Source organism: Ictidomys tridecemlineatus, chromosome 2 (genome assembly GCF_052094955.1).
Source record: "Ictidomys tridecemlineatus isolate mIctTri1 chromosome 2, mIctTri1.hap1, whole genome shotgun sequence".
NCBI lineage: Eukaryota > Metazoa > Chordata > Mammalia > Rodentia > Sciuridae > Ictidomys > Ictidomys tridecemlineatus.
The window spans coordinates 81200560-81228415 of NC_135478.1; the positions used below are offsets into that span (position 1 = coordinate 81200560).

At 43.9% G+C, this 27856-nt stretch overlaps 2 protein-coding genes and 1 long non-coding RNA gene across 4 annotated transcripts in view; 2 read left to right on the forward strand and 1 right to left on the reverse strand.

Moving 5' to 3' along the window:
• Nucleotides 1-2425: 2425 nt before the first annotated feature.
• On the forward strand, nucleotides 2426-6892 carry Rplp0 (ribosomal protein lateral stalk subunit P0). The gene is made up of 8 exons (XM_005336817.5): nucleotides 2426-2569; nucleotides 2869-2970; nucleotides 4043-4218; nucleotides 4329-4416; nucleotides 4530-4676; nucleotides 4791-4976; nucleotides 5974-6114; nucleotides 6669-6892. The coding sequence occupies exons 2-8, from the start codon at nucleotides 2917-2919 to the stop codon at nucleotides 6828-6830; spliced, it is 954 nt and encodes a 317-aa protein (XP_005336874.1). The 5' UTR covers nucleotides 2426-2569; nucleotides 2869-2916; the 3' UTR covers nucleotides 6831-6892.
• LOC144375192 (uncharacterized) lies at nucleotides 6565-8999 on the reverse strand. Its single transcript, XR_013434681.1, has 2 exons — nucleotides 8780-8999; nucleotides 6565-6852 (listed from the first exon to the last, which is right to left on the reverse strand). It is a non-coding gene; the product is annotated as an uncharacterized LOC144375192 (long non-coding RNA).
• Gcn1 (GCN1 activator of EIF2AK4) overlaps nucleotides 8912-27856 on the forward strand; it is a 66966-nt gene continuing 48021 nt past the window's right edge. For both annotated transcript variants that reach the window (XM_005336818.5, XM_040289406.2), the window contains exons 1-13: nucleotides 8912-9039; nucleotides 14246-14348; nucleotides 18693-18756; nucleotides 19772-19903; nucleotides 20355-20463; nucleotides 23795-23893; nucleotides 23982-24116; nucleotides 24942-25010; nucleotides 25146-25254; nucleotides 25846-25920; nucleotides 26611-26739; nucleotides 27266-27316; nucleotides 27629-27727. In XM_005336818.5, coding sequence (XP_005336875.2) covers nucleotides 8974-9039; nucleotides 14246-14348; nucleotides 18693-18756; nucleotides 19772-19903; nucleotides 20355-20463; nucleotides 23795-23893; nucleotides 23982-24116; nucleotides 24942-25010; nucleotides 25146-25254; nucleotides 25846-25920; nucleotides 26611-26739; nucleotides 27266-27316; nucleotides 27629-27727 — 1240 coding nt within the window. In that variant the 5' untranslated portion in view covers nucleotides 8912-8973. The remainder of the gene's footprint in view (nucleotides 9040-14245; nucleotides 14349-18692; nucleotides 18757-19771; nucleotides 19904-20354; nucleotides 20464-23794; nucleotides 23894-23981; nucleotides 24117-24941; nucleotides 25011-25145; nucleotides 25255-25845; nucleotides 25921-26610; nucleotides 26740-27265; nucleotides 27317-27628; nucleotides 27728-27856) is intronic.

Consider the following 27856-nt stretch of genomic DNA (forward strand, 5'->3'; position numbering starts at 1 on the left):
GCACATCTCATTGTAATTTGCTTTTTCACTCAAAATTGCTTTGTGGATAATTTTCCATGTCAGTGAATATAGATCTTCATCACTTTTTAATGTCTTCATGGTATCTTTATGTTGAAGTGCTGCAATTAGATATATTGTCAGAGACAGGATGTCCTTGGAAATTTACCATGAGAGTATGTATGTTGGAAAAGTGCACTTAGAGGGGACTGACTCAGAGTTTGGAAGGGACTGTATAGCATATTGAGGCCCATGGGCTTTGAACTTGTCCTGGATTTCAGTTCTGAAACCACCATTTATAGGCTGAGAGACCTGGGCAAATTATTTATGTCTCTGTTGAGTTTTCTGATGAATAAAATGGGAATACTAATATTTTACCTCCTCAGAGGATTGTTGTAAAGATTTACTATTAGGATTGTGCACAAAGTATTTAACACAATGCTGAGTGTGCAGAAATACATTGTCATTAAAAAGAAATCTTAGCAGTAATCTAGACATTCTCAAATTGGGCTAATCACTAGAAGCATTAGGAGACTTAAAAACAAAAAACAAGGGTTGAAGGTATGGCTCAGTGGTAGAGCACTTGTCTTAGCATATTTTGAGATCTTGAGTTCAATCCCCAGCACCACCACATATACAAAAAATTAAAATACACCTTCATGGATCCCACTCCTGTAGATGAATTTGTTCAGGTCTGGGAATAGTTCCTGTTAACTGTGATGCAAAAGGATGGCTTCATGAATAACTATCCAAGGAGGCACCATAACAAAATTAGATGCAAGACAGGCATGTCAGAACTTCACCTTTAGACCAGCCTTGCTGGGGGAAAATTTCTAGACACAGAACTTGGGACTGTACACAGTTATAGCCAACTGTTTGTTGGTCATATATGGTCCAGATAAACTCAATGGAAATATCTAACTTGGTCAAGTGAAGAGGGTGAAGATAGGGTGAAACATCCCCAAATTTTTATTGTACAATTATTCAAATAATACAATTATTGAAATAATTGTTCAATGTAATTATAAGGTAACATTTATTGACTTTCTTCTATCCCAGGAAATATGTTGTCTTAACATATAATTAATCCTCATAACAATCCTAGAATGTGGGTATAATTATTATCCCTCTTTTACAGTTAAAAAATGGGAAATAGGCAGGGTGCAGGGGTGAACATCTATAATCCCAGTGGCTTGGGAGACTGAGGCAGGAGGATCACCAGTTCAAGTCTCAGCAACTCAGGCTGAGGCTGGAGAATCGTGAGTTGAAAGCCAGCCCCAGCAATTTAGAAGGTGCTTAGAAGGTTCTCAGTGAGACCCTGTCTCAAAATACAAAATAGGGCTGGGGATGTGGCTCAGTGGTTGAGTACCCCTGAGTTCAATCCCCAGTACCTAAATAAATAAATAAATAAATGGGACAGAGGCTGGGGATGTGGCTCACTGGGTTCAATCCCTGGTACCAGGAGTGGGGAAGGGTGGGGGGAACAGGGTCTGCAAGGTGGAATCACTTTTTAAGATGACATCACAGCTAGTAAGTGGCAGAATCATCTAGTTGCAAGTCCTGCATTCATTCATTCAGCAAAACCTTACTATATGTCTACTACACCTCGCATAGGACATAAGTCTGTGTCCTTGTGGAGTTGGAATTCCTGCAGGAAGAGGCAGACAAAAAGTAATGAAATAAATTATATAATGAGTGAGAAGATGTAAGTGTATGGGGGAGGGGGCAGAATGAGGGAGAGTAGGAGTGAGGTGGTTTTTTTTTTTTTTTTTGTAATTTTAAATACCGAAGTCAGTGTATGCCACATTCAGCAGGTGATGTTAGCCTCAAGACTTGGTGTAGGTTAATTCTTTGGGTGGACACTGGCTAGGAGTGGTCCAGATGGAGGAAAGAGCCATGCAAACAGCCCTAACTAAAGTCAGTAGTGCTTTGGAAAAGCAGCAAATTGAGAATGGTCTAGTTAGAAGTGAAAGTCAGTGGGAAAATACATGAGATGATGGTGAAAGAATCAGTGGGAAGATAGATGAGATTATGGGGTGAAGACTGGGTAAATTTTAGGCTTTTACTCTGAGTTAAGTGTGGAGGATTTGACGAGTTTGAGCAGATAAGGACTTAGGTTTTAAAGGATCCCTGTTTTGGTGGAATAGGAGGCAACAAACCATTTTGTTTCTAAGGTAGTTGCGATTTATTTCTCAACTCGTCGTCATACCCTACAGTTTGCCGAGTTGGTCAAGTGGCAATGGGACACACCGAGTCTTAATTCACACAATGTAGCTCCTAGTCAAACGTAACTCCACCCCAGCAGGGGGCAGAGGCTCTGAAAAAGAGAGAGCTCTTCCTACCTAAGGTAGCGTCTTCCTTAACTACCCTGCTTAAAGGTGGCTTCCGGTTGGCCAGAGTGGCAGTGATGTCATCCAATGGTTGCCTACATTAGTTCGGCTCGTCCGGATGAGCGCCAGCACCAGCCAATACGCAGGGATGCTGTCCTCGGCTTCTGATTGGCTCCTTCATTAACATATAAAAGACACGCGCCGGCGCGCGGCCCTTTTCTCGCCAGGCGTCCTCGTGAGAGGTTTGTGCTGCCGCCTGTTCCATGCGGTGGGCTGGTGGCAGGAAGCCTGGGATCTTTGGGTGATCGGAGTGTCTGTGCGCGCGCATGTGTGTGTATGTATGTGGTGGAGCGCTGTTTGGGGACTATGGGACCCCGACCAGTCCCGCCTGGGACCTCGGCGGCGGATCGCGCTCCACAGCTTGATGGCGGCTGCTGGTCCAGGCCCGGCGGGCGCTGGCGCGTGGTTAGCACCGCAAAGGCCTCAGACCAAAAGGACAGGTGTCGGGTTGGCGGGGTCTGAGCTCCCTTTCTCTCTTCAGTGACACCGTCTTTAAACCCTGCGTGGCAATCCCTGACGCACCGTCGTGATGCCCAGGGAAGACAGGGCGACCTGGAAGTCCAACTACTTCCTTAAGATCATCGTAAGTGCGGAATGGGCTGTGGCCAATCATCATGTGTTCCTGGGCGCCAATAGGGACAGTCACCTGCCAGGTGCTGTTACTTGGTGACAGCTACTGAATTAGGCAATTTGGGGTGTATCTCCTATAGTCTTAATTTCCCCTGATGACCCCCCCCCCCCCCGCGCTTTGTTGATGAAAAGGCTCAGGCAAGTCAAATAGTTTATCTTAGCTCATGTCATACTTTGTTCCCTTGCCTACCTTTTTGGGGAGATCTGAGACAAGGAGTGACTCATTGTAAAGAGCCTTAGTATTACACATTTAGGACCTGTCAGTCAAGAAATTCAGTGTCCAGTGACTTATTTTGAATGGCTTTTGAGGTGGGGCTTCCTTAGTCTCAAACTCTGACCATGTTGCTCTTTAGGAACTAGGCCACATTGTAGAGCTTAGTCTGTATTTAGTCTTGCACTTTTATCATGAAGGTTTTCAAACAAAAAGCTTTAATCTATAAGTACACAATGTACATCCTACAAGGGGTGTTTTGCAGTGTTTGCTTTATGTTTTGATTGCCTAAAGTCCATGTCATCAGATGATCAACTTATTGGGAACAGTTTTCTGTTAATGCAGCCATTTTGATGAATCAGAAACATTTCACAATTGGAAAAAGAGAACAGTGGAAACTAAATGTATATTTTTCTTAAAGATTTCTTTTTTAGCTGTAGATGGACACAATACCTTTATTTTATTCTTATTTAATTTTTTGTGGTGCTGAGGATTGAACCCAGTGCCTCACACATGCCAGGCAAGCACTCTGCCACTGAGCCACAACTCCAGCCCCACTAAATGTACATTTAAAAAGCTTTGATTAAACATAGAAAGCTAGTTTTTAGTATACATAGCAAGCAAATCAGGATCAAATATGATAGTGTTACAATTTGGGAGGATCTGGTAGGTAAGACTGGCCCAATATAGAGGGACTTCAAAAGGTTGGAAGAAAAGAAGATGGAAATGAGTGATTATGGGGTTTAGTTTCTGCTGACATTTTTTTCTGCCTTCCTCCTGCTAAACTTTGCTTGTTTCTGGCTTGTTTTTGTAGCAACTTTTGGATGACTATCCAAAATGCTTCATTGTGGGAGCAGACAATGTGGGCTCCAAGCAGATGCAGCAGATCCGAATGTCCCTCCGGGGGAAGGCTGTAGTGCTGATGGGCAAAAACACTATGATGCGCAAGGCCATTCGAGGGCATCTGGAAAACAACCCAGCTCTAGAGAAGTCAGTCAATGCTTCTGTCAACTTTGTCCTCCTTTCCTAGTGCCCTTCTCCCTTTTCCTGGAGAAGAATGGTGCTTTCAGGTAACATCTCTTGTGAACTTCTCTTTGCAGACTGTTGCCTCATATCAGGGGGAATGTGGGCTTTGTGTTCACCAAGGAGGACCTCACTGAGATCAGGGACATGCTGCTGGCCAATAAGGTAAGGGGAGAATTAGGTTAGATAAAAAACTTTTGAGTTTAGCTTCTTAAAGCAAAATTGATCTTTTCCATATTGTGTCAGAGGAGAGACTTTTCTCACTGTTCATTGTTCAGGTTCCAGCTGCTGCCCGTGCTGGTGCCATTGCACCATGTGAAGTCACCGTACCAGCCCAGAACACTGGTCTGGGGCCCGAGAAGACTTCCTTCTTCCAGGCTTTGGGCATTACCACTAAAATCTCTAGGGGCACCATTGAAATCCTGGTGAGTAGACTAGGCTCATCAGTGTAAGCTGGGCATATGGGGGGCTTCTCCTGGAGGCTGTAGGACTGCTGGATGTCCAGGTATTAATTGCGCACTGTTTACCTTATTCCTCAGAGTGATGTGCAGTTGATAAAGACTGGAGACAAAGTGGGAGCCAGCGAAGCTACCCTGCTGAACATGCTGAACATATCCCCCTTCTCCTTTGGGCTCATCATTCAGCAAGTGTTTGACAATGGCAGCATCTACAACCCTGAAGTGCTTGACATCACAGAGGAGACTCTGCATTCTCGCTTCCTGGAAGTATGTGCTACCCAGCTCCGCTCCTTCCTATGTTAATAGTTGGGAACATGACAAGTACCAGAGTTGGGCAGGTTATTTACTCTTGTATATTGTAAGATTATTGAAAGATTTAATGAGGATAAGGCCTTAGAAAAATGCTGGGTATTCAGTAAGGGTTATTATTCCAGGGCCTGCAATGATGAGACATGAAATTTTGAATAGTGTCATGACTTGAAAGAGAAGTGACAGTTTAATAGATAAAATTAACGTTGCCAAGTGCCCTTTGTTGGGGATGACTGGTTGTCCTTATTTTTGAGATTGTCGTGCCTAATTCTGCCATTAAAATGTCTTTAAGGAATAATGATGATAGAAGATGTAATTCCTTTTATTGTATCTGTGGGTTCTGCATCTATAGGTTTAACCAATTCAAGTTTGCTAAAAAGGAAATACGTACTGAATGTGTGCACACTTTTTTTCCTTGTCATTTCCGAAACAACATAGTATAATAACTATATGGTATTTGCATTGTATTAGTTATTAAAAGTAATTTCAAGACGATTTAAGGTATAAGGAGGATTTTGTAAGTAATATGCAAATACTACACTATTTTCTATGAGGGACTTGAGTATCCACAGATTTTGGTATCTGTGGAGGGGTCCTGGAACCAGTCCTCCGTGGATATGGAGAGAGTACTTGTATTTAAAGTTTTTATCTCATATTGAAGTCAATGACTATTAACAGTTTTTTTTCACAAAATAGTGACTTTTCAGGTAGCCACCACCAGCATGGTGTATGGAATACCTGGGTTTGGAATAAGTGCAAAAACATTTTATAAACTCATCCGTTTGAATTGCCCTGCCAGGAGCATTTGATGTAAGATGAAATGTCTCCTTTGAGATTGAGCTGCTATGAGTTGTATTTCCATATCAAGCTTTCCTTGGTCTTCACTGTTTTTTTTTCTTTTCCCCCCCTTTAGGGTATCTCACTAAAATGTAATCTTTTCTCTTTTCTCCCACAGGGTGTCCGCAATGTTGCTAGTGTTTGTCTGCAGATTGGTTATCCAACTGTTGCATCAGTACCCCATTCTATCATCAATGGGTACAAGAGGGTCCTGGCTTTGTCTGTGGAGACTGAGTACACCTTCCCACTTGCTGAGAAGGTAAGATTTCACCCAGGACCACAGCGGGCCTGACAGGGTAACAAACAGTAGCTTTATTGAGTTAGTCCTTTTGTTACCATATCCAGGTGTGCTTAAGTACTGAGCTACAACCCCAGCCTTTTTATTTTTTTTGGTACCAGCCCTCTTATGTATTTTATTTGGAGATAGGGTCTCAATGAGTTGCTTTGCACCTCACTTTTGCTGAGGCTGGCTTTAAATTCGTGATCCTTCTGTCTCAGCTTCTGAGAAGCTGTGATTACAGGTGTCTGCCACCACGCCCAGCTCCTTTATTTAAGAGCTTAAAGAGATTGGGGACAAGGAAAATGTATTCTCACTTTAGAAATGATAGGAGATCCAGAGAGGTGGGCTGTGGGCAAGAGCTGGGCCTTAAACTCCCTCACTAGGCCATACCCATGTTCCCCTGCAGGGATTGGACTAGAAAGGCTATACTGGCTTAGACGTTGTAGTTATTTATTTTGAGCCATACAAAGGCAGGAAGCTTGTGGGTAGTAGAGGGGTGTGGATGACCACTTTGACCACTGACTTTTCTTCAGGTCAAGGCCTTCTTGGCTGATCCATCTGCATTTGTGGCTGCTGCCCCAGTGGCTGCTGCTACTACTGCTGCTCCTGCTGCTGCTGCGGCCCCAGCCAAGGTTGAAGCCAAGGAAGAGTCGGAGGAGTCGGATGAGGATATGGGATTTGGTCTCTTTGACTAATCACCAAAAAGCAACAACTCGGCTTTATATGCAAAACAAAGAAATAAAGGCTTACTTCTTAAGTTTCTGAACTCTTCATTTTCTACATTTTGAGATTTATAGTACTTAATGCTAAAAACTAAAGCAATGGTATGAACATGAGAACTTTGTATTTGGAGTTGATAATTGCGTTTTCTTTTTGCCCCTTTTTTTGGAACTGGGGATTGAATCCAGGGCATTGTGCGTGCAAGGCAAGTGCTTTCCACTGAGCTACTTCCTAGCTCTGAGGTTGGTATTTGGATGGGTTCTTTTTTGAGTCTGAATGAAAATACTGCTCTTCTAGGGTATGGTAGTTCCTCCTCATCCACAGGGGATATGTTCAAAACCCTCAGTTTGATGTAAAAAATTACACATATAAGTGTCCCTCAGTATCTGTAGGAGATTGGTTCTAGGACCTTCTTGGATGTGAGTCTGCCAATGCTTAAGTCCTTTTATAAAGTTACATAAGGGCTGGGGATGTGGCTCAAGTGGTAGCGCGCCATGCCTGGCATGCGTGCGGCCCGGGTTCGATCCTCAGCACCACATACCAACAAAGATGTTGTGTCCGCCGAGAACTAAAAAATAAATATTAAAAATTCTCTCTCTCTCTCCCCTCTCTCTCTTTAAAAAAAAAAAATAAAGTTACATAAAAATTATATATAGAGAGAGTATATGACTTGTAGACACCCTCCTAAATCTAAATCTCTGGAGTACTTAATACCTAATACAATGTAATATGTATTCAGGGAATAATGAACATGCTAAATAGAGCCAGCTTTTAAAAATATGTAGTTGGTTGGATCTACATGTGGAACCCTTGAATTTTTTTTAAAAAAATATTTACTTAGTTTTAGTGGACACAATATTTTTATGTGGTGTTGAGGATAGAACCCAGTGCCCTGCGAATGCCAGGTGAGCATGCCAGCGCTTGAGTCACATCCCCAGCCTTGAAGTTTGAGGGCTGATTACAGATTTTTCCTTACAGTTTTCATTTATGAAGTTTGGTACAATTAGAGGTTATTACTAATAAAATGGAACAATTAACCTATAATTAAATTGGGGCCCTTAAAGCAAAATAAGGGTTACTGGAATAAAACCCTGGCTGTGCAGTGGGTCTTAAGATGGCTGCTGAGGTACCTTCAGTTTGGACAGACTAGACAGGGATGATTCATGTCCCAGTAGGGAGGGTGCAATATTCACACTAAACAGCATGCAAGTTAAAACATGAAATGTTTCTGGGGTTTTTCTATTCCATACTTTCAGATAATAGTTGGGGTGGGGGAAGAGACTGTTGAAAGCAAAGCTGAAGATGAAGGGGGACTACTCTATTTTTACACTAGAATTCTTGTTTACATGGGTTCCTCTAAGAAGTATTTCACTTAAGATAGGCATTCAAGTAATGCCAAGTCAGTTCTGGAGAGCTTACTACTTGGCAATTGAAAGGATAGGTTTTTTGTCATAAAGCTTCGAGTTCACGTACAGATCTGTGCTGGATCATGATGTTATTTGTAACTAGGGCTGTCAAAAAAGATTGAATGCCACTGCTAGTCCTGAACCAAACTAAACTGGAGATCCTCCAGAGAGACAACCATATTGGGTAAAACTGAGGCAACTAGCTAGGGCTTCTTCCTACCCTCTGCATTCTCCCACCTCGTGATCTTTACTTTTACTCCCAGTCTAGGCCGTCCAGCATTTCCCCAGGCCAGGCTTCTCGGCTCCTGCATCTTTCCTTGATGCCTTATCTACCCATTTTCAGGCCCTCTCCAAGTCATTCCCCAAGGAATTGCAAACTCCTCGCGGGCGAGAGACTGGTTTTCGCGGTCTGGGAGCAACATTTCTTTACGGAATGCAGCCTACCAGGAAGGCCTAAGAGGGGGTGTCCTGGCTGCGCCTGCGGCTCTAAGTGGCTGGGGGCTGCAGGGAGGTCTCACCACGTCACAAATGCTCAGACCCTCGTCTCCCTCCAGGCCTGGCTGAGAAGCTGGGACCCGGGTCGGAAGAACAGACGCTGGCAGCCAGCGCCCTGGGTACCTGAGTCCGCAAAACCTGCTGCGGCCGCCATCCCGCCCGGGGGCGCCAAGGACCCAGTGCGCTCCAGGCCTCGCCCTGCCGCGTGGGCCCCGCTATGACCCGGAAGCGCTCCGGAAGCGGTTCCGGAGTCAGCGCCGGCAGGATGGCGGCCGACACGCAGGTGAGGTGGGCGGCTGCGGGGCCAACGCGGCCAGCGCTTGGGCGCGGACCATAGTCGTCAGGCCAGACCGCTCAACCTAAGGGTGCGGGGTATGGCGCCTGCGGAGGGCGCGGCGCAGGGGGCCTCGGGCCGGCTCCTCGCGGCTCCGGACCCGGCCCGGGCGGCGCAGACCGACCCCGGACTCGGGGAGGCAGGAGCTCCGGCTTGAGCAGCTGGAGCCCTGCGGGGCCTTGCCCTGACCTCTCAGTTGCAGAAGTTCACTTTTCTGAGTCTCCGCTCTGTTTTTCCAAAGCTGTGAGCTCCGGGCCAGCGCCGGGTCTTCTTTAAACTTTGTATTTAGTATTTTTCGAGCACCTACTATGTGTAGGGAAGTCTTTGGGTTCATACAGATTTGGGTTTGGGTCCCACCTCATCTATTTCTGTGAGACTCTAGACAAGGGACTTCACCTTGCCAAGACTCAATCTTTTCGTCTGTAAGAGGGGATTGAAATGGCACCTATTGTATAGGGTTGTTGGTGAGATTCAGTGCAGTAGTGGAGGGTTTGGTATGTTTGGGTTGTTCTTATTAGGTGCAGGGTTACAGCAAGAACTGACCCTACCCGAGAAGAGTCTTGACACTCTTGAGTGTTAACACCTGTGGGTTTCTTGTAGTTCAGGAAAGACTTGGGAAAACCATTTCCCTCCATCTAGCCTCCTTTGCAGCTGCATTTAAGGGTGAAAAAACAATACCAGGGGAAAAAAGAAACCAGTATCTAAAAGACAATTTAGCTCACTTGATCTCCACTTGAGAAGATTGATGTGTGTGGCTGCGCGGGCTGCGAGGCAGAAAAGTGATCATTTAACCTGAACATTCAGGAGAATTTTAGTGAGGGTTTAATTTGTTTAAAGTTATGTTATACTAAATCCTAGGAAGAAAAGTATCTTAGTCTATTGGGTATTATTAGAGGGTGTAGAGGGAATGATATGTTTAATATGTAATGTTAATACTCAGGCGGAAAAGAATCTTTTTCTCTAGAGCTGTGTTGTCCAGTATGGTAGCCACTAGGCATGTGGCTTTGTAAGTTAGATAAAATAAATGAAAGTATAAAATCAAGGCATCTTGGTGTTCACCACCGGATGTGTTATTGTGTATAGTACTTTTTTTTTTTTTTTTCCTTTTTGGTGGGGAGGTATGCTGGGGATTGAACCCAGGGCCTTGCACATGCTAGGCAAGCATTCTTCTACTGAGCTACACACTCAACCCCTGTGCTCTTATACTGTATATAAAGAGGAAGCAAAGTATACTTCACCCTAGGCTCTGTGCCTGGTCTGTATTGTGAATGGGGAGACAAGGAGTTGGGGAAAAAAAGTTAAATTCAAACTGGATGCATGGTGTATACCTGTAATCCTAGCTGCTTGGGAGGCTAAAGCAGGAGGATTGAAAGTTTGAGGTTAGCCAGGGCAACTTAGCAAGAGCCTGTTTCAAAATAAAATAAAAAGTTGGGCTGGGGATGTGGCTCAAGCGGTAGCGCGTTCGCCTGGCATGTGTTGGGTCCGGGTTGGATCCTCAGCACCACATACTAACAACGATGTTGTGTCCGCCGAAAACTAAAAAAATAAATATTAAAAAAAATAAAAGGGCTTGGTGTCTAGCCCAGTGGTGAAGTTCTTGTCTAGCATGTGTGAGGGCCTGGGTTCATCCCCAGTGTTATTTAAAAAAAAAAAAAATTTAGGACTGAGGATGTAGCTCAGTAGTCGAGCACATGTCTAGCATGCAGGTGGCTCTGGATTTGAATCTCAGACACAGACACAGACACACACACACACACATTCTCTTTCTCTCTCTCTCATACACACACACACACACTCTCAACTCAATTCCCATAAGGATTGGGAGAAGGGAAGCAGACAGCAACAGTAAACTTTTGGAAGCTAGAAAGTGTCAATGAGTGGTAAAAGATTTAGCAGATCCAAGGAAATGAATCCTGATCCTAGCAGGTAGGAAAGCTGAGAATCAACCTGAAAATACATTGTAGAATCTCTGAAAGTGGGGATTGATGGTATCAGCTAACCTTGAATCAGGGTTAGAAGAGGAGCTAGGTTGAGGAGGACTGGCTGAAAGCCATGTTCAGATGCAGTCAGATTCCTAGGTCTTTTTTTTTTTAATTTAATTTATTTTATTTTTTTTTAGAGAGAGAGAGCATTATTTATTTATTTAAGTTTTCGGCGGACACAACATCTTTGTATGTAGTGCTGAGGATCGAACCTGGGCCTCATGCATGCCAGGCGAACCTGCTACTGCTTGAGCCACATCCCCAGCCCCTATAATTTATTTTAAAATTTAACTATATACATACACACACATTTTAGTTGTCGATGGACCTTTATTTTATTCATTTATTTATATGCCATGCTGAGAATGGAACCCAGTGTCTCACCCATATTAGGCAAGTGCTGTACAACCTCAGTCCAGATTCCCATATTTTTTGTTCCTCGCAAAAGACTACAGGTTTTCTCTATGAAGACTGTAGAGCAGAGGACCACTGCTCTGGGAACACTAGTATAGGACTAATATTCAAGGAAATTGTCAAGAAACTATCTCTGAAGTGAAGGATGTGTTTTTAACCCAAAAGTTCTCAGTACAGTGGTAAAAATTGACTCAGAACAAAGTACATTATCCTGAAATTTCAGAACCTTGAAGCAAAGAGAAAATCCAGAAGCTTCTAGGGAGAAAAATCAGGTCTTACCCAGAGAATCCAAAGTCAGAAGCTGGACACAGTGGCACACTCCTGTATCCCAGCAATATGGGAGGCTGAGGCAGGAGGATCGCAAGCTTGAGGGCAGCCTCAGCAAGTTGGTGAGACCCTGTCTCAAAATGAAAAAGCAGTAGATGTAGCTCAGTGGTAAGGTGCTGCAGGGTTCAATCCCTAGTGTGTGTGTGTGCGCGCACACACACACACAAAAAGACAAAAACAAAACAAAAAAAGAATGACATTGGACTTCACAACCACAACTTGAGAGTTAGAACTCAATGGAAAAATGTCTTCTGTATTCTGAAGAAAAATGAGTGCAACCTAGAATTCTGAGTCTAGACAAACTTTGGTCACCTGTGAGGGTAGAACAGTTTCAGACTTGCAAGAACTCCTCAGAATGGAGGATGTTTATTCTTCACCTGGATAGTAGTAAGAAAAGAGTACATTTTCAAGGTGATAAACTAGACTTCAACTGTAGAGGGTCACCTACCAGATTGTGGAAGGACAGAAAATCAAAAGACATTCCTTCAGGAGAATAAAATTTGCTGAAATTCCTGATCTGCTTAAATGTATCAAATTGAAACAACTGAAAGTTTTGAATTATTAGTAAGAATAGATAAAGCAAACTGAAGTGAGGTGAGATGGTTAATACTCCAGAAAAATCAAAATGCTGGCAGGATAAGAAACAGTTATTTTACCTAGTGTGTAGGAGGCCCAGAGTTCAATCCCCAGCGCTGCAAAAGACAAAACAGTTAATGACATGGAAGTTGAATACCTATATATAACGCAAACACTGACCTCTTAGGTAGTCCCTATGACAACACTGGGAACTTACACTGAGGAAGTGTAGAGAGCCTGTGGTGGGGTCCGAGGAGGAAGGTAGAAAAACAGTGAAACTGAAAAATCAAGAAGAATCATCATGAGCAACATTGCCTCCATATTTAGAGGTATGGACTGAGGGTAAAGACTGGTTTAAGTTAAAACGATCATTTATATAGAAGTTTGGACATCAGTTTATTCATTGCCAAGAGAATTAGAACAGGGATTTAAGCAGAAAAAGAAAAAAATGCAGCCTCATTTTATTTCTCTGGCCCCATTGAGGTATACTACTAATGAGAGCTGCCTATGAAATATCCTCAAAAAACCACGATGGCCCTTATGTGTTACCGTGTCCTTCTCTACTGCTCGCTCATGAATCCACAACCTGCCCACTTTGGCTTGTAGAATACTCCTCAGAAGTAGATTTTCTTGGGCTTTCAGAAATATATGCACACTGCTCCCCTCCCTGGGTCTTATGCTTATGTCCCTAGCAGGGGACTATAGCTGTGTTAACTCAGATGACTGTTGAAAGCTAAAGATTTGGCATCAGTTTATGGACTTACTTGGTTTCAGGCTTAGTTTCAAAAATGCAGATGCTGTGACTCTGGGCTGCACTCTGAGCAATGACTTCCCCTCTTGGAGGTGGTTCCTTCATCACTAATGAGATGGGGCTACTGATGCTACTTTTGCAGTCTTGTTAGTGTTAGTAACCAGTTTGGGCTCAAGATGAGTAAGTGCTGTATTTCTTTTTTTTAGTTTATTATTTAGTTATAGGTGGACACCATATCTTTATTTTCACGTGATGCTGAGGATCGAACCCAGTGCCTCACACAAGCTAGGCAAGCACTCTACCTGTGGGCCACAACCCCAGCCCAAGTGCTGTATTTCTTTAACTCATTAATTGCCACAGCAGTCATATGAAATAGGTGCTATAATCTGTCCTGGATAGATGAAGAAACTGAAGATCAGGAGGTGACATTATTCGACTTGAGTTTCTACAGCTAATTAGGGGCAGAACTGGGCTCCAACCTTTTAATCTTTTACCTTTAGCCAGTGTACTTGTGCTCAGCTAGACTGGCCAGGATACTTATATTCCCCTGTGAGATGATAAAGTGGGATAATGTAAAAGGAAAATACTGGGCACATAGGCCTTCTCTAGGTTTTGGGTAGTTCTGAAAAGATATTTCTGTCGACAGGTTTTTGCCCTTTGCCTTCCTATTTTGGCCCAAGTCTAAGCAAGGTATATTGACTGATTGGATTAAAATGTGCATCTCAACTGGGCCATGATTTTGTTCCCCAGGAGTCATTTGACAACATTGGGAGATTTTGATTTTCAAAACTGCTTGGGGGAATGGCTGGGGATATAGATCAGTTGGTAGAGTGTTTGCCTCAAATGCATGAAGCCCTAGGTTCAATCCCCAGCACCACCACAAAGACAAAAACTGCTTGGGGAGGAGAATGACTGCTGGTGGGTAGAGACCAGGAATGCTAGTAAAATCTTATAAGAGGTAAAGGCAACACACTCCCACAAAGAATTATCCAGCCTCAGTGCCAGTTGTGCACAGTTCCAGCACATACACACTCGTGTGCACATATACACTGATTGTTCTGTAGTCTACCTGGTGAAACTGTTTTTGTGGGCTTGGTCTTCACAGGTTTCCGAGACACTAAAACGTTTTGCGGGGAAGGTAACAACAGCCAGTGTGAAGGAACGGAGAGAAATCCTGGGTGAACTAGGAAAGTGTGTTGCTGGAAAAGGTATTTATTTACCATCTTATTGCCTATATACTATTCCATTTAAAAATAATTTCTTCTTAGAGCTGTGATCTTTTTTTTTCTTGCTCTGCACAACTTCTGCCTTCACTTTGTTTGTTATAATGTGCATTGAAACAGTTGAAACATATGGGTTAGTGGAGATTTTTTTCATTCAGGTGTCAAAGCTTTTTATAGTTTTTATACATTTCAATTGGAAATGTTTCTAGAAGATACCAACAATCCTTCTTTCTTTTTGTTTTTGGTACTGGGGATTCAACCCAGGGGTGTTTTATCGCTGCTCTATATCCTCAGCCCTTTATTTTTCTATTTTGACATAGGGTCTTGCTAAGTTGTCGAGAGGCTTACTAAATTGCTGAGGCTGGCTTTGAACTTGTGATCCTCCTCCCTCAGCTTCCTGAGAAGCTGGGATTACAGGTTTGCACTGCTCTACCTGACCCAACAGTCTTTCTTTTTTTTTTTTTTTAATTTTTATTTTTTTTAAAGCCATGGACATTATACTTTATTTTTTTTTAAGAGAGAGTGAGAGAGGAGAGAGAGAGAGAGAATTTTTTAATATTTATTTTTTAGTTTTCGGCGGACACAACATCTTTGTTTGTATGTGGTGCTGAGGATCGAACCCAGGCCACACGCATGCCAGGCGAGCGCCCTACCGCTTGAGCCACATCCCCAGCCCCCAACAGTCTTTCTTTAGAATATGGGTACAAAAGCATCCTTGTGACTTGGAGCACAGTTTTTCTCAATGTGTGTTCATGCAAGTCAGCAAGATGGTAGCAGATAATTGAGCAGTAAAGAATTCCAGTAAATTTGGGAGATGTTTTCTCATACTCATCTGGGACATGTACAACAAACTGTTTTTGAAAAGAACACTTAATAGTGTTCTTTTCTTTCTTTTTTTTTAAGTACTGGGGATTGACCCCATGGGTGCTCTACTACTAAGCTATATCCCCACTCCTTTTTGGTTTTTATTGAGGCAGGGTCTTGCTGAGCTGTTGAGGTCTTTCTTGAACTTGAGAGCCTCCTGCCCCTAACTTCCTGAATTGCTGGGATTATAGGTGGATGCCACTGCACTCTTTTTTTTTTTGCAATTCTGAGTTTTGAACTCAGGACCTTGTAGAAACTTGGCAAGCACTTGGCTATTGAATTACATTCCTAGTCCTATTAAGTGTTTTTTTTAATACAGTATTTTCATTGAACCTCTTTTTTGCTGAGAACTTACTTTCCCAGGGCCTGGGGAGCATGTGGTGGGAAACGCCAGGCACATCTAGTTGTCCTCATCCTGCCTACTAACTGATATCTCTCTATGACCTATGGGGCTGTGTAAGATCATTTTGCCTTCATTCAATAAGTCCTCATTAGTTTTTTAAATTTCGTCTTGATGTGTTTGTTTTATTGTACAGCATTGGTTGTCACAATGTGGTTCCTAGACTGTTAGCATCAGCATTGCCTCAGAACTTATTACAGATATTCCCAGCTCCACCAGCAACTCAGAATCAATTCAGAAAGCCCTGGGGTGGGTTTTGAGCCCTCTACGAGATTCCTGATTTGTTCAAGTTTGAGCTATGGCTGTGTGGAACTGGGTCTCCCCTTTTGTCAGCTCCTACTCACATTGGTGAAGAGCCTACTTCCCACCATTCTTCACCCCTGTTTTTTTTTTTTTTTTTTTAAGTTGTCAATGGACCTTTATTTTATTTATTTATATTATTTATTTATATGCAGTGCTGAGAATCTAACCCGGTACTTCACATATGCTAGGCAAGCACTCTGCCACTGAGCCACCCCCAGCCCACCCCATCCTCTTTTGATGCTTCTCAACTGCTATTGTCTGAGCAACATACCCAAGCTTGTTAAAGTGGTGTATAAATAGAGTAAATTGCTGTGTGTGACCTTCTGAGAACTTTGCCTGTGTATTAATCTTTAGTGTATGAGTTTACGGCCTCCTCAGAGGTTTTTTTCTCAACATGGTTCTAGTTATTAAAGACAGGTTGTGATGTTATCACTGTATGTGTGTGCGGAGCCATAATGGTTGACTCTCCCTGTGAAATGACTGTTGATCACTACATTCTCCACTTTGTCCCAGTTGTTGGGGTGAAGATATGGTGCTAAGGATCGAACCCGGGTCCTGCCCATGCTAGGCGAGCGCTCTACCGCTGAGCACAATCCCAGCCCCTACTTAGGACCTTTTGAGGGTGGTTTTACTCTTCTGTCACCCTGAAATTCTACAGTTCAGGGTGAGCTGTGTTTGTGAAGTGCTTTGATGTATAAGTTGATTGTGGAAAGATAACCAACTCCTTCATGAAATCATTAATTCTCAGTATTCTTATTTTTGAGTCCAAGGAAAGGCTGTTGTATAGTGAGTCTTGCTTCCATTTGTTATGGTAACAGATAATCAAGTAAGTCAACCAAAGATGGGGTAAGATATTTCCAGCCAGGGTGAGGGGTTGAGGACTTTGTCAGAGCTGGCTAATCCTGGGGCCCATTGGTGCATATCTCCCAGCCCAGCCTGAGCCTGAGCCTGAACCTGAGGCCTCTGAGGGTGCTCTGCTCTCCCCACTCTTGTCTCCATAGACCTGAATGGAAGACTCACTGAGGCAGTGTTTCCTGTGACTGAATTTTTTTTCTAGTTCAATAATCAGTGTTGAGAGGCTCAGCTGTGTTCTAGCCATGCCTTTGCCACATACAGGTAGTGTGACCTGCCCTCGTCACTTTACCTCTCTGAGCCTGTCTCTTGTCTTTGAACCTAAGATGGCAGTAGTACCTGTCTCAGGGTTGGTATGAGAAGTAAAAACACACCTGAGGCTGTTTGACGCATCGCCTGGCTATGGTTTGCTTGTAGGGTATATTAGCTGTTGTTCTTGCCATTCTTTTAGTCACCACCTGTTTCTGGCTCTGTTTACTCTCACTCTTTTTCCCTTAATTACTGCCGTAGTCCTAAGTTAGACTGACAACACAGTATTAAGAGCTCTGGGAACTTGGTCTCTGTACCTCATTCATTTCTCTTTCCTCATTTGGGTGCCTGGAATGCAGGCACCCTGTGAGCCCTTCATGGATCTCTTGCTCTTGGGGGCCTCCCACTTTTGTCTGCGGTCTCTGGTCTGGCCTGCAGCACTTGTTACATGCTGGTTTCCTAACATTCCTGAGCACTCTTGGTGGACCAAACTGCTTGATTCCCTCTGGCTGGCCTGCTCGGATTCCTGTTGCTCATTTTCTTCACCTTAAAGAGGGCTTATTAATAATAGAGCCCTCTTTGTGGGAATTAAATCAGTTCACGAGTGTGAAGTGCTTAGAGCAGCACTGATGGAGTGCTGGGGGACAGCAGGCCTTCCTTTCAGTGCCCTGCATGTCTGCTCATGTTGCTAATAGCACTGAGCATGTGCTGCCTTCTCTTTGCACATCTCTATTGACTACTTACAGGCCATCCTTAGGTCCTTTAGACTTTCAGAAACCACTCCAGTTAAGGTCTCTTTCCTTTTCTAGTCCTGGTACTTTAATACTTTCTTTTTTTCTTTAGGTCCAGGGGATTGAACCCAGGGGCACTCTACCACTGAGCTACATCTCCAGCCCTTTTTTGAGACGGGGTCTCCCTAAATTGCTGAGCCTGGCCTTAAACTCAGGATCTTCCTGACTGAGTGTCCCTAGTAGCTGGGATTACAGAATTGTGCTACTGAATTTTCTTTTCTTTGAGACAGGGTCTTGCTGAATTGTCCACGTTGGCCTCTAACTTGTGGTCCTTGTGCCTCAGCTCCCCAGGTAACTGGGACTGTAGGTTCACACCACCATGCCTGGATTGTACTGTGTTTTTAACTGTTTATTAGGATGTACATAAAGAAAAATACAAGCAGCTTGCTGAATCATTACACACCAACATGTCGTGTTACCAGTATCCAGAACAAGAAGCAGAATAGTCCAGAACTCCCAGACCTCGCTCCATGGAGAGCATAGAGTATTTATTTATTTATTTTTAGGTTTAAGTGGATACAATATCTTTATTTTACATTTATGTGATGCTTAGGATCGAACCCAGTGCCTCATGCATGCTAGGTGAGCGCTCTACCACTAAGCCACAATCCCAGCCCCAGCATGGAGTATTTTGAAACCACTTGTGCTTCCTTTCTTTCATTCATTTAGCAAATGTCTCCCTAAAGCTTTTCTGTACCAGGCATTTTCCTAGTGTCTGATCTTTTTGTTTTTTTCCTCCTGAGGATTTTATCCCACATGTGGGGAGTGTCAGCATCCAGTGGCCAAGACCCTGGCTGGCAGAATGCTTGGCTTAAGCAAATGCTCACTTTGTCTTTTATTGATCCATTTCTGTGTGATCTTGGGTTTCAGATCTGCCAGAGGGAGCAGTGAAAGGGCTCTGCAAGTTGTTCTGCTTGACTCTGCATCGATACAGGTGAATCCCAACCAGAGGCTCAGTGCCTGGAGCACTTGATACAGAGAGATGGTATGGGGTAGTGGTTAGACCTGGGTCCATATCTAGCTGCTGGGCAAGTTCTTAACCTCTCTGTGCCTCAGTCTCTTCATCTACAGACTGGGAATGATGCTGTTGTCTATCTCATATAGGTGGTGGTAGTATAAAGGCATGGAACCATGCCTGCCTCGTCCTAAGTGCTCAGTGTATGCCATCCTTCATCATACATGCTAAAGCACTTGGCCTGGTTGGAAGCCCTAATATGTGTTCCATGAATGTAGGTGCTGCCCTTATACTCTTTTTTTTTTTTAAAGAGAGAGAGAGAGAGAGAATGAATTAATTTTAATATTTATTTTTTAGTTTTCGGCGGACACAGCATCTTTGTTTGTATGTGGTACTGAGGATTGAACCTGAGCCGCACGCATGCCAGGCGAGCGTGCTACAGCTTGAGCCACATCCCTAGCCCATTTTTTTTTTTAAAGAGAAACTTTTTTAAATATTTAATTTTTTAGTTGTAGTTGTAGTTGGATACAATATCTTTATTTATTTATATGTGATGCTGAGGATTGAACTCAGGGCCTCGCATGTGCTAGGCAAGCGATTTATCGCTTAGCCCAAATCCTAGCCCTGCCCTTATACTCTTTTTTTTTTTTTTTAATATTTTTTCAGTTGTAGTTGGACACAGTATCTTTCTTTATTTTTATGTGGTGCTAAGGATCGAACCCAGCGCCTCACACATGCAAGGCAGGTGCTCTACCACTGAGCTATGGCCTCAGCCCCTGCCCTTATACTCTTAATGGTTTATTTGCCCTTGTCAGCTACTTTTAAAACTCTGGGAGGAGGTGGATTTCTCTAGTTATTTCCTAATCCTGTCGTCTGTGTCCTTTAGAATATAGTGTGATTGTGTTTTTTCTGAGAAAGGCCAGTGCTTGGTTTAAGCAGTCCTGTCCCTGCCCAAGTCCACATACTCACCTTTCCCCTTCATTCTTTCTCTTAGAGATGCAGCCTCCCGCAGGGCCCTGCAGGCAGCCATCCAGCAGTTGGCTGAGGCCCAGCCAGAGGCCACTGCCAAGAACCTCCTGCACTCTCTGCAGTCTTCGGGCATTGGCTCCAAAGCAGGTGTTCCCAGGTAAGCAGTAAAGATTGTGGCTCCTTAGGGATTGGTGGGTCCTGCTCAGGTAGGCTAGGCTAGTGCAGATGAACCTCACTGGCACACCTTGTTCTTAGCTCTTTCCTCTTTGAATGGCCCTTGAATCTGCTTGGAGTCAGCCTCTGGTGGAGGGAGGAGTGAGGATGGGCAGCTCAGTGGAGAATCACACTTTTTTGAGAAGCAGGGCTGGAAACTGGTGGAAGCAAGGCACTGGGCAGGGCAAGCCATCCTTTTGTTTTTATGATTGTAAGTGCCAAGAAATGGAACTTTGGCGAATGAGACTTGAATTCTGTCCTTAGTTGTCATAGGTGATTTAAAGGGAGTAGGTTTCTGCCCGCTTTGGTCAAGAGAGGGTCCTATGTACCAGGCAGGGCTGTGGGGGTGAATATTTGTTCTCTGCACTCACCTTCTCTTCCCCTCTCCTCTACAGTAAGAGCAGCGGCTCAGCCGCCTTGCTGGCTCTGACCTGGACCTGCCTTCTAGTGCGCATTGTCTTTCCCTCAAAAGCAAAGCGGCAAGGAGACATCTGGAATAAACTGGTAGGTTCCCAGGTCATTAGAGAAGTGAGGGTCAGCTTTCTGCATGGAGTTAGGGGTGTTTTAGTACCTTCGATGTGGCAAGTGCTCTTCCAGGTACCTGTGACAAGGAACTTGACCTACCCTGAGGCATGTGACTTTTGAAGTTGGGCACAAGGGCCAACATAATCATATTCATCAATTCACAATATGGTTTTGAGCTTCTGTGTGAGGTACAGGAGATACAGTGATGCACAAGAAGACCATGATCCCTGCCTTCATGGCATGTATGGAAGACTTGACAAGCTGGAGTGGGAAAGATAGCCAAAAAGCAAGCAAACCATAAACCATAGTAGTGTAAATAATTTTTTTTTTCTTGATAATTATCCTTTTTCTTGTATTTGGATCTCAATGTTGAACTGGCTAGTGGAATAGAATTCTTGCCCTGCCTTTTGGTCCCTAAATTTTCTCCTCCCTTTCACATTCCCTTCTTTTTGTTCCCACATGTCTACTTACTAGAGATGGCCTAAATAGGCTAGGTGGGGAGTTTCTTTTGAATGAGTAGTTATGCTTAGTATAGGTCAAGAGAAATGGTTTGTGGTTTAATGAAAAATATGAAGATCTTGGTATGGATCTGCTTTTTAGCCATGAGATTTGGCTAAAGCACTTAATTTTCTGAGCCTGTTTCCTCATCTGCAAAAAGGGAAAAAGTACCACTCACCCACACATCTCTAAGAGTCATTATTGCTGGGTATGGTGGCATATTCCTGTAATCCTTACAACTGAGGAGACTGAGGCAGGAGGATTGCAAGTTTGAGACTAGCATGGACAACTTAGTGAGTCCCTGTCTCAAAATAAAAAGGGCTGGGGATGTAGTTCAGTGATAGAGCACTTAGCAAGTGTGAGGGCCTGGGTTCAATCCCTAGCACTGCAAAAAGAAAAGGAGTTATTAAGAGAGGCTCAGTTAGGGCTGGGGATGTGGCTCAAGTGGTAGCGTGTTCGCCTGGCGTGTGTGCGGCCCAGGTTCGATCCTCAGCACCACATACAAAGATGTTGTGTCTGCTGAAAACTAAAAAATAAAAATTAAAATTCTCTCTCTCTCTCTTAAAAAAAAAAGAGAGAGGCTCAGTTAACACATGTGAAATGGCCATAGAAACTGTAGAGTACTTATCAGGTGACTTTAAATGACAAGTGCTGTTAGAAAGCCAGAAGCACCTCTCCATGAAGCAGGCAGCAAGTTAAATGGATAGATGGCTACATCCCTGGGAGCTTATGTAGTACCACACCTCAGGGGGCAGCCATGGAGTAGCCTTCATCAATTAATGATGGATTAAAACTTTGAAATCTCCCAGGTAGTGTATGTGCTGTAATTGGTGTGAGCTGGGACTCTCTTGAACCCCTTTGGATGGAGCATTTCTTTGTTACCAAAAGAGTTTCTTATAAGATGGTTCATCCTGGGTGAGCTCATGGCTTACCTCCAGTGAATTTTTATAACTGGTATCTGAGGTAAGTCACCCAGTTTGTGGGATAGAGAGGGTCAGCCCTGGAGTGTTGTGGTATGGGAGAAACGCATCAGGTTTTTTGTGGCTGCTTGGTTTTTCTGTGTCTAGAATCTGGATTCTCCTTTGCTGGTTGGGTTCCATTCAGTTGCCCGAGCATAGGTTTAAGGCCTGTCAAATGCTGGCGCTGTTCTCAAAGTGGGGGCTCATGTGTCAACAAGAAGGCAGAGAAGCACCTTGCTTCCATGGAGCTTATACTTTTTTTTTCTTTTAAACACATTTTTAGTTATAGATGGACAAAATGCCTTTATGTTTTTTGTTTATTTTTTTTATATGGCACTGAGGATTGAACCTACTGCCTTACGTGTGCCAGGCAAGCGCTCTACCACTGAGCCACAACCCCAGCTCCAGAGAACATAGGAGTGCTGAGAGAAGCAGGGTGAGGGAATAGAATGGTCGCAGGTGGCAGGAGGGCTTCTCTAAGGAGGTGTCATTTGAGCAGGGACCTGAGGGATATGAGAGGATAAGCCACATCCAGATCAAGGGTTAGAACATTCCAGGAGAGAGAACAGCAGTATAGTTCTGAATGTGATATCAGCAAACTTAAAAAATTTTTGTATTACCAAAAAGTTCAAAATCCAGCAGGTATAGAAGGTTATATTGGTTGCCCTCCAACCCCTGTGCCTAGCTACCTTGGTTCCTTCCCTTAATAATTTTTTGAATACAGGTATGTTCTCTGTACATGTTTTAAAAAAATTTTTTGTAGTTGTTGTTGGTCCTTTATTTTTTATTCATTCATTTACATGCTGAGAATCAAACTCAGTGCCTCAGGCATGCTAGGCAAGCGCTCTACCCCTGAGCTAAGGCCCCAGCCCCCAAATATTCTTTTAAACAAAATGATAACACACGGTGGGGCTGGGGATGTGGCTCAAGTGGTAGCGCGCTCGCCTGGCATGCGCGAGGCGCTGGGTTCGATCCTCAGCACCACATAAAAATAAAATAAAGATGTTGTGTCCACCGAAAACTAAAACTAAAAAATAAATATTAAAAAATATTTTTTAAAAAATAATAGCACACGGTACATACTTTTCTTCTTTCACGTTTTTTAGTCTTAGATTTTGTCCCAGAACAGCATATAGTTTGTAATTACATAATATATATACCTAGTCCTCTGTTGATACAATGCTACAGTGAATAACTTGTATGTGTGTCATTTTATAAATGGGCAAGTGAAATTCAGCAGCTTTGATTTCACAAACATATCCATTTTCTCAGGGTGGCAAATCGCCCTTGCTCCCCTGTAACTTTGGGTGTCTTATGAAGCATAAAGTCTCTGAGGTTTTTTTAATTGGGTACCTCTGTGTGCCTTCTGAGTTGGATAATGAGCTTTGTGTTGTCTAGAATTAACTATTTTGAACTTTACTTTCATAGTGTATAGCATGGTGCCTGCTGTTTGGTCATTGCACATCAGGCATTTATGGACTTAATGAAAGAAAGTCAGGGCAGATAAGGAGTATATGAGACAGGACCCTTGTTTTTCTCCTGCATGGCACCTGTCTCACTGAAATTATGTATTCACTTGTGTCTATATTCGTTTAATATCTTTTTGTTCCTCAGTTCTATCTTGTTCCCTGTATGTCTTGTTCCCTTTTGTCTGAGTCAGAGTAGGCAACTTAAAATATTTATTAAATAATTGCTAGCATAATTAAAGGGCCTAGAGGGGGAGAATCAGGATGGAGTTGAATGGAAGAGGCCAGGATCTAAGGACCTGAGGAAGGACTCTGGCAGACGGTGAGGGTCACAGGACCTCCACTTCCTTATCACATCCTGACCCATGTGTTTCCCTGTCTTGGCAGGTGGAGGTACAGTGCCTTCTCCTGCTGGAGGTGCTGGGTGGCTCCCACAAGCATGCCGTGAATGGTGCTGTGAAGAAGCTCACTAAGCTGTGGAAAGAGGTGACAGGGCTGGCAGGAGGTAGATGGCAATACTTCTTCCATGTCCTTGCTGCCATTTGAGACATCTGACTTCTGCTTTCTTGTTCAGAACCCTGGGCTGGTGGAACAGTACTTGTCAGCCATTCTTAGCCTAGAACCCAACCAGAACTATGCTGGCATGCTGGGTCTGCTGGTACAGTTCTGCACAAGCCACAAGGAAATGGATGTGGTTAATCAGCACAAGGTAAGTGCCAGGCACAGTGACAGTGGGTATTGTTTTGCTTTTGTGGCCTGAGCTGTTGGTCTCATCTCACATTGTTGGTTTTCTCACATGAGACCTTGGCCTTTTGCCATAATAACGAACTTCATTGAATTGGAAAGTTTTCTCTGTAGTCTAGCTTTTGGTGAATCCTGGTGTAATTATTAGAATGGTAGTTTGCTTGTTCATGCAGGCATTTATTCACCTCCATTGAGCAGTGGCCATGTGCCAGAACTGCCAGGTGCTGGGGATGCAGCAGGGAGTAAGGGAGCTATGATTCCTGCAGAACTGAATCTGAAAAGGAATCTGACAGTAGGTGATGAGCATCTAGATAATCATAACTGTGATAAGTGCTACCAAGGAAAAGTGTGAGAAGCTGTGACACTTGCATTGGGGGATCCTGACTACGCTGTGGCCCAGGGAACACATCGTGGGTGAAGGAACTTTGAGGGTGGAAGAAGAGTTAGTAGGTAAAGAGGTGAGGAAGAGCAGAGAAGTCAGCTGGTGGGGGGAGCATTGAGGCGATGGGGTTGGAGTGGCAGGTGTGGGTGAGAGAGGTGCAAGGTACAGCCTCCTGGGGGAAGGCAGGGTCTTATAAGCTATGCCACCATCTTTGGATTTTATCCCAGGAGCCATGGAGAACCTTGGAGGGCTTCTAAATGGATTGGAATGATCAGTGGGACCCTGTGCTTACCACTGAGATTTTGGGGTACTGATTTGTGTTTTTTGGGGGCTCCTTCAAGAGGATCTACACTGTAGGCCAGACACTTTTAAAGGGCCAGGGTCCATCCAGATCTTTATGTCCTCTAGAGTGCTCTGTTGGATTTCTACGTGAAGAACATTCTGATGAGCAAAGTAAAGCCTCCGAAGTACCTGTTGGTGAGTGGGTGGTGTACCTTACTCGCCTGGACAAACCTCAAGTCCCATTTTAAATTCTAGGACAGCTCTGCCCTTTATTCTATTCCTATTCCCATGAGGGCCGGGTGTCTTGACTCCTTTTTTTATTTTTTATAGGATAACTGTGCCCCTCTGCTCCGGTACATGTCCCACTCAGAATTTAAGGATCTGATTCTGCCCACCATACAGAAGTCCTTACTCAGGAGTCCAGAAAATGTTATTGAAAGTAGGTTCCAGCTGAACAGGATGATGGGAGGGGCGAGTTGCTGCATCAGCTCTACTCCTGATGATTGGCAGCAGGAAGCATATGCGAGTTGGGAGTGGGAGATGTATTTATTCACTGTTACCTCTTTGGGACCTTGGAAGAGAGATCAGGGATCCTTTTCAGAATATGCTGAAAATCATGGACTTTCTTATTGAAAGAACACACAAAAACATATCCACTTAGAATGCTGCATATGATTTTAGTGATTTAGGATCGTTCAGGTTAAGAACCTTTTCTCCAGACAGTTTGGACTTAGTGTAAAGGTGTCACTTGAAACAATAAAGCCTGAGGGTTGAGTCTCTCCCTGACTCAATTGGTAACATATTGTTAGAATGTTGGAGGGGTGATTTTTTGCTATTTGGGATGGGATAGCATATAACTTTTCAGCAGAGCTTTGGTTCAAGGATGTGACTACTCTTTTATCCCTGTAGAGATGAAGGTGGTCATGTTTACATGTGGCTAGAGAGCAGACCTGGTGGCATTTGCTGGGGAGTAGGGCAAAACAGTTCTTGATCCTTGAGACTCACCTGACAATGCTTTCTCTCCCCTTAGCCATCTCCAGTCTGCTGGCATCAGTGACGCTTGACCTTAGCCAGTATGCCCTGGATATTGTGAAAGGCCTGGCCAGTGAGTATCCAGAACTCTGGCAGGCCCCTCAGTGTACCTTGGATTTTGGTTGTATTTGTTACATTTCTTGTTGAAAAGGGAGTAGGGGTCAGCTCAGGTTAGAATTAAGACTTCAGCTGGGCACAGTGGTGCATGCCTGTAATCCCAGCAGCTTGGGAGGCTGAGACAGGAGGATCACAAGTTCAAAGCCAGCCACAGCAAAAGCTAGGCACTAAGCAACTCAGTGAGACCCTGTCTCAATAAAATACAAAATAGGGGGCTGGGGATGTGGCTCAAGCGGTAGCGCGCTCGCCTGGCATGCGTGCGGCCTGGGTTCGATCCTCAGCACCACATACCAACAAAGATGTTGTGTCCGCAGAGAACTAAAAAAATAAATATTAAAAAAATTCTCTCTCTCTCTCTCTCTCCTCTCTCTCTCTCTCTTTAAAAAAATAAATAAATAAAATAAAATACAAAATAGGGTTGGGGATGTGGCTCAGTGGTTGAGTGCTGCTGAGTTCAATCTCTAGTATCAAAAAACAAAAACAAAAAAAGAAATAAGACTTTAGCCACCTACATAAGTAGGGTTTCTTTCTTGAGGGCTCTAATGCGAACAGATAATGAGTGAAGAGCTGGGAAGCTAAAAGTAACACACTAAAGTGTGAATGTTCAGCTGTCTGCAGCCCTTGAGCAGTGACTCTGTGTGTCTAGATCAGCTGAAATCCAACAGTCCCCGCTTGATGGACGAAGCTGTGTTGGCACTGCGCAATCTGGCCCGCCAGTGCAGCGATTCCTCAGCCATGGAGGCCCTGACCAGGCATCTGTTTGCCATCCTTGGAGGTGAGCAGGCTTTCTTTGCCCTGGGAATGGCTGAGGTGTGACCCCAGCATTCTCTGGGACCCCAGATCTGGTGGGAACTTGGTTCTGAGTCTGCTTGTGACAGGACCATGTGGCCATGGGGACACTGAAGTGTGCATGTATGATGTGAGCAAAAGTACACTCAAGGAAGTGTAGATGGGTGATCTTAGTATTTTTAAGTGTATATTCTTCTGTAGGCATTGCAAAAAATAAAAATAAAAAACCAACTAAAGGAAATGATATATCAAGGTATTAACAATGTCTTTGAGTAGTGGGAATGTGGGTAATTTAATAATTTTTTTTTCATATTTTTTGCTTCTCAAATTATTTTCTAAGAACATACTATTTTTTTTTTTAGTCTGAGACTAGTAAATGTTATCTTAAACCCAGTTTTACACCAGAAAGGCTCCGTTTGGAGTCTGTAATGTATCATATGTCACCTCTTGACTGCACTGTTGTTGGGAAGTGTAGCTGATGTGAACTTAATCCTTTGCTTCTCTCCTCTCAGGCTCGGAGGGAAAGCTAACTATTGTAGCCCAGAAGATCAGCGTCCTCTCAGGTATGGGATTTCTCTCCAGGCCCTAGAAGTGTGGTGCAGTATTGGGTGAAGTCTAACATCCTTTGAGCAAGCCAAATCCCTTTTTGGATCCTGACATCTCTGGCTGTCTTGACCAGGCCAGTTTGCCTCCCAAGACTCTGCAACCTGGCCAGAGGCTTGGCTGCTATAAAACTCAGCACTGTGAATTGAGGGAGGGTTAGTAATAGATAGAGGAGAGGCATGGCTGCTGGGGAATCTGGTGGCAGTGGCAGGAAGACTTGCCTGATGTGGTTTCTGCAGACAAGAGAGCTAAGCAGGGAATCTGCCTTTCAGGGATTGGAAGCGTCAGTCATCATGTGGTGTCTGGGCCTTTCGGTCAAGTCCTGAATGGGACCGTGGCTGAGCTGTTCATCCCATTCCTCCAGCAGGAAGGTAATTCTGTGCAGCATGGGGAGCATGAGGTCTGGACTCATCATCAACTGTGGTTTTCCACAGTGGGAGCCTTCCATAACTACCTCCTGAAGGCACACCTCTTTTGCCTGGGAGTAGTCTGAAGTATCT

What these genes read in the sequence shown, in the direction of transcription:
- Rplp0 (XM_005336817.5), top strand. Translation starts at nt 2,917, where the DNA reads ATGCCCAGGGAAGACAGGGCGACCTGGAAGTCCAACTACTTCCTTAAG. An exon ending in GGGGCACCATTGAAATCCTG is followed by an intron (nt 4,677 to 4,790) that starts GTGAGTAGACTA and finishes CTTATTCCTCAG; the next exon opens with AGTGATGTGCAGTTGATAAA. An exon ending in CCTTCCCACTTGCTGAGAAG is followed by an intron (nt 6,115 to 6,668) that starts GTAAGATTTCAC and finishes ACTTTTCTTCAG; the next exon opens with GTCAAGGCCTTCTTGGCTGA.